Here is a 5,236-nt window from a genome sequence, read left to right on the forward strand (position 1 = left end):
TACAAATAATATAATTAAAAAGCTATAAAAAAAAGTATATTGAATATGAAAATCTGAAAAGAAAAACATTGGATATTGAGATTTGATTCAAGAAGAATCAAATTTCGAGATCTTTTGTTTTTTCATTCGAATTTTCTTATTCTATAGAATGTTTTTTATAATAATAACTTTTATAGATTTTTTATTTATGAACATTAAGCATACGATTTATTAGTTTCATTTATTATTGAATTTTTTAATTTTTCAGCACAAATCAAAATAACAAACACGACACATATACTAACTTTAAATATGATAATAAGATTATAAATGAGTAATAATGATACTTAATAATATAGTTATTATCACCAAACCTTAATTAAGGGACAAATCTAAAATTTAGAAGTGCAGAGTAAAACTCTTGAAAGTGTAGGATGAAACACCCAAGTTTCAAAGCAGCAGACAGCCCAAAAGACCCAGAGATTTACACGTTTCATGTCATTGTGAATCTATTTGTCTTTGGATCACCAAATCAAATTGCAACACTTATAATGTTTTGAAAACATAATCCAGCTCGTTGTTGATAATTTCTTAGATCCAATGGTTTGAAGGGTATACTTAAAAAATGGTGTGCACAAATCAAACCTAGTTACCAATTATATATATATATATATATATATATATATATATATATATATATATATATATATATATATATATATATATATATATATATCATAATAAAAACAACTGATGTATAAAAGTTTGTCCAAGGAGCACTTATCATTCAAATATGTCAGGATGTGTTTATTTGAGAGTGATTGGAGGTGATTGGAGGTGATTGGGGGAGAGTGATTGAGTGAATTTGAGAGTAATTTTTGTTGTTGTTTATTTGAGTGAATTTGAAGGTAAACGAGAGTGAATTTTGAAATAAAATTTGTAAGAATTGGTGTAAGATTTAGTTTATTTGACAAATTAAAAAAATTTACTTCAAAATTCACTCTCGTTTACCTCCAAATTCACTCAAATAAACAACAAAAAATTTTATCCTCAAATCCACTCAATCACTCTCTTCCAATCACCTCCGATCACCCCCTGAGTAAACACACCCTCAGTGTCCTTATCTCTTTTGAATAAAAGGTTTACTTCAAACACATGAAATATATATTATCCGTGATTCAACTCCAAAGGCAGTTTAATGGTCTATGAGAGTAGTTCATGATACTTGCCACCATTTGCAAGAGAGTTGCTGATGAAAGAATGGAACGAAACACATTTCTTCATAAGCACATATAAAAAATGAAACAAACTTCTTTCTTTTAAAAATATAATTAATTTATGTACAGGTTATAACTTATTTAATTAATTCCAAATTTTAGAAAAGCTTATTTATGCCTGAGCAATTTCTGATGTCATTTCCACCACAAAATACTGATGTCATTTCTAACATAGTCAATAGGCTCAACTGCAGAGATCACAGAAGACAAACTGTAAAAGAAGCACCTAACTAACTAAGCAAGCCGAGCAAGAATGTCTACAAGCTTAACCACCTTATTCCGCGACATCTATCAACATGACAGTGTGCACTTGACCACGAAAATAAAGAACAGACAATATAAAAACAAATTTAGGAACATAATATTCACTACGCAGTTGGTTGTGGCACAAGCTCTGATATGGCAGGATAAGAAGTTTCTTGTTCTTCTTTCTGCAATACACCATGTTGCAGTTGATGTGGCTGTTCTCCTTGCCAGTTCCAAACAATGTCCTTAAGTGCAGGCCTTACTTCCTGATTCAAAAGTTTCTGGTACTCCAATGTATCTCCACTAGACTTTTTTAACTCCACAAGATGGAAAACTGGGGTGATCTCAAAAATCTCAGCATCAATACCCAAAGGCCCTTTTCTGCCTACCTTAGAACCTTCCAACTTGAACAAACCTCCATCTTTCTTCTTGAGCTTCAACCGCAGCCGCTTGCAGATGTCTTCCAACTTGGAGATGATAATGGAGGCTGGCTTGTCAGATGTAAATCGTGCTTCTTTCTTTCGATCAGTCTCCTCAAACAAACCAGACAAGTCAAAACCTGAGGAATAGGAGATGATGTCAAAGGCATTTAGATTACAGGGTTTTGAGTTTTTTGCTGGTTCAATAGGATCTCCGTTCTCACAAAAACCAAATAGTCCATCGGTATCCAGAGGGGATAGTTCTTCGTCTTTGTTCTGAGTAATGTTGGGCTTCTGTAACCCCTTTCTGAACCAAGAACTTTCCATAATTTTTGCCATTGATATCCTAGTCTTCGGGTTTGGATCCAAGATTTTTGACAGCAGTCTGCGCACATCTGGTGCAAACCAGTTAGGAAATTTGAATTCTCCCTTGCCAATCTTCCTGTACATCTCCATCAGATTTGGATCTCTAAATGGAAGAAAACCAGCTAATAGAACATACAAAATCACCCCACATGACCATATGTCAGCTTTGGCTCCATCATAACCCCTTCTGTTTATCACTTCTGGAGCAACATAGGCAGGGGTACCACATGTGGTATGGAGTAACCCATCTTGGTGCTTAGTTTCAGCCAGGGCACTTAACCCGAAATCTGAGACCTTCAAATTCCCATCTTCATCCAGTAGAAGATTTTCTGGTTTCAGATCGCGATGACACACACCTCTGCTATGGCAGTAGTCTACAGCACTGATCAACTGCTGAAAATATCTCCTAGCATCATCCTGGTTGAGCTTTCCTTTGGATACCTTGTCAAATAGCTCACCGCCTTTTACATACTCCATGACAAAGTAAATTTTGGTTTTGCTGGCCATTACCTCATAAAGCTCAACCACATGTGGATGCCTGATTAGTCTCATCACTGAAATTTCACGCTTAATCTGTTCAATCATCCCAACTTTCAGAATCTTCTCTTTATCAATAATTTTTATGGCCACACTCATGCCAGTAATGAGGTTCCTAGCATGGTAAACCTTTGCAAAAGTTCCTTGGCCTAATAATCTCCCTAGTTCATATCGTTGCATAAGCACACCTCCTTTTTGCTCCATTTCTACACACACTTTTAGCGTAAAGAATGCTAATATCACTAGCACGTACAGGCAATCACTTTGCCAGAAGCAGGAAAGTGCTACTCAAGAAATTCAAAGCTCAACCGTCTTCACAGTCATAGTATTTTGAGATTGTACAATGGCTGAGATTTCTAGGCACCTCAGTTGCTTGAGCGAGAAATAGATACAAGCAATGGACTAAACATCCAATGTCATCAGGATTGAATGAGGGAAGCTCAGATAGAGGCACGAATTCATTAGCCTCGATGAAGGAAATTTTAACCATCAAACACATCTTTCAGCATTCCCTGATATTGGTGATGACACCAGAGAAGACTGAAGAATACGGTCTTATCAGAAAGCTTGAAGAATAATTAAGGAATGAAGTAGCACCTAGTTTAGCCTTCCAATTACCCAGCAGCAGGAAACACACACCTGAAAGAATGATAAAAATTTAATAAGAAAAGTCGAAGAATCTAATCTACCAAATGAGTTTCATAAAACTTTTACAAACATAACCAGTAAAACAATTTTTGTAACTTCTTTCCAAGTTTTGATCATACTTAAGCAGGACTGATTCCAAAGACAGTATTTAGCACATCAAATACAGTTCTCTCAAGTAGTCTAGTTGTTTCGCAACAGAAAACTATAACAAGTTTAAACAAATGAAAGACATATAAGATGTTAAAATCTAACAATAAATCCAAACAAGATATGACAATTCATTATGCAAAAGAAATACAATTTAATCAAGTAATCAATCAGCTGATGACAGAAGCACGCAGTCAATACTACACAACGCAGCAATAATGAACTTGAGATTCATAAAAAGGACTATGCAAAACCTGTATCCTGTTTTCAATTTCTCAAACAAATCAAGTCATTTACACTCAAGTTCTCAAGTTAATATTCTAAAAGTAAAACACTTAATTGTTAATTGAGAAGGAAAAGGAAATTCAAGAAGGTTTGAAACAGGCAAGTATAACTATAACTTGGTTGGGACCGTTTCCACAAACATGTGATTCCACTTTCCACTACCTAACATCCGCAATCAATCTACCAATTTTCACGCTTGTGTCACATGTGACTAAGTCCTTGTTTCTACAAATTGGCAACAAAATCTTCTAGAAGAAAAGAATTAGAAAAAAAAATATAGACAAAAATTGCCCATTAGCCATTAAGAGAAAAAAAAACAGAGATACAGAGGTAAACACAGGTTAACCCTTCAAAACAACAAGCATCCTCTACCAGAAATTCGGTTTTAAAATACAATATCTTCCTACAATTTATTTGTGACAAACCATTTGTTATTTTTCAAAATTTGACGGACATGCACTTAGATCCTCTCAAGTTACACAAAACAATAAGTTTTTTTCTTTTATATCAGTACACAAAAACCAAGTTTAATAAACAATGCACGAGTTATAAGTAGCTTTGTGTCTTCTTCGGCATGAAATATATGGCGTGTTTGCAAATCAGTTGAGAAAAAAGAAGTCATGGTTTATATGTAGAAGCTATAACCAGCAGCTTCTTAAGAAACCACTATCAAAACGTAGAAAATCAGATCCTTAATTGAAATCAAACAGCTGATAGGGTATATCTCAGAAGCACAAAATAAAATCCCTCACAACCATGATGACCGACTTTTCTCATGACGAAAACAGTCCGAAAAGACACAGAAAATGAGAAAAACCACTTTAAACCCCAGAACAAGAAAATAAAAAATTTTCAAACTTTCAGTCGATAATGAATCAAAATTTCAAAATTTCAAACAAGAATGAAGATCTAAAAATAACCCAGAAAAATAAAGAAGAAAATCGAAATGGGTGATCTGAATTTACCTGAAAGATGATTACAGATGATTTTTCTCTCTCTTTTTTTCCTTTGTTTGTTTTGGTTTTTTGGGTGCCAGCAAGGAGACGAAGGATGGTGATGATGGAGGCGTTATAACAAAGAATGAGAAGGAAAAAGACAGATTAGTTGCTGTCAAGTTAACAAAGAGTATCATAGAATATTCTAACACCTTCTAGTTTTAACAGTTGTTTCTTACTCACATTAGCAAGAAACAGGCAAAAAAAATATGAAACATGTATTCAATAATTACTTACTATGTTTCTAAAAGAAAGTAAAATATTTATTACATTTAATAATAAAATTGTCATATGAAAATTATGATCAATTATATAGTTGCATATTATGAATTTCGAT

At 33.8% G+C, this 5,236-nt stretch overlaps 1 protein-coding gene across 1 annotated transcript; it reads right to left on the reverse strand.

The window, feature by feature from the left end:
* Positions 1-1,394: 1,394 nt before the first annotated feature.
* LOC106754933 (CBL-interacting protein kinase 2) lies at positions 1,395-5,000 on the reverse strand. Its single transcript, XM_014637002.2, has 2 exons — positions 4,870-5,000; positions 1,395-3,463 (listed from the first exon to the last, which is right to left on the reverse strand). The coding sequence occupies exon 2, from the start codon at positions 3,026-3,028 to the stop codon at positions 1,625-1,627; it is 1,404 nt and encodes a 467-aa protein (XP_014492488.1). The 5' UTR covers positions 3,029-3,463; positions 4,870-5,000; the 3' UTR covers positions 1,395-1,624.
* Positions 5,001-5,236: the final 236 nt, after the last annotated feature.

The sequence above is a fragment of the Vigna radiata genome, unplaced genomic scaffold (genome assembly GCF_000741045.1).
Source record: "Vigna radiata var. radiata cultivar VC1973A unplaced genomic scaffold, Vradiata_ver6 scaffold_305, whole genome shotgun sequence".
NCBI classification, from domain to species: Eukaryota; Viridiplantae; Streptophyta; class Magnoliopsida; order Fabales; family Fabaceae; genus Vigna; species Vigna radiata.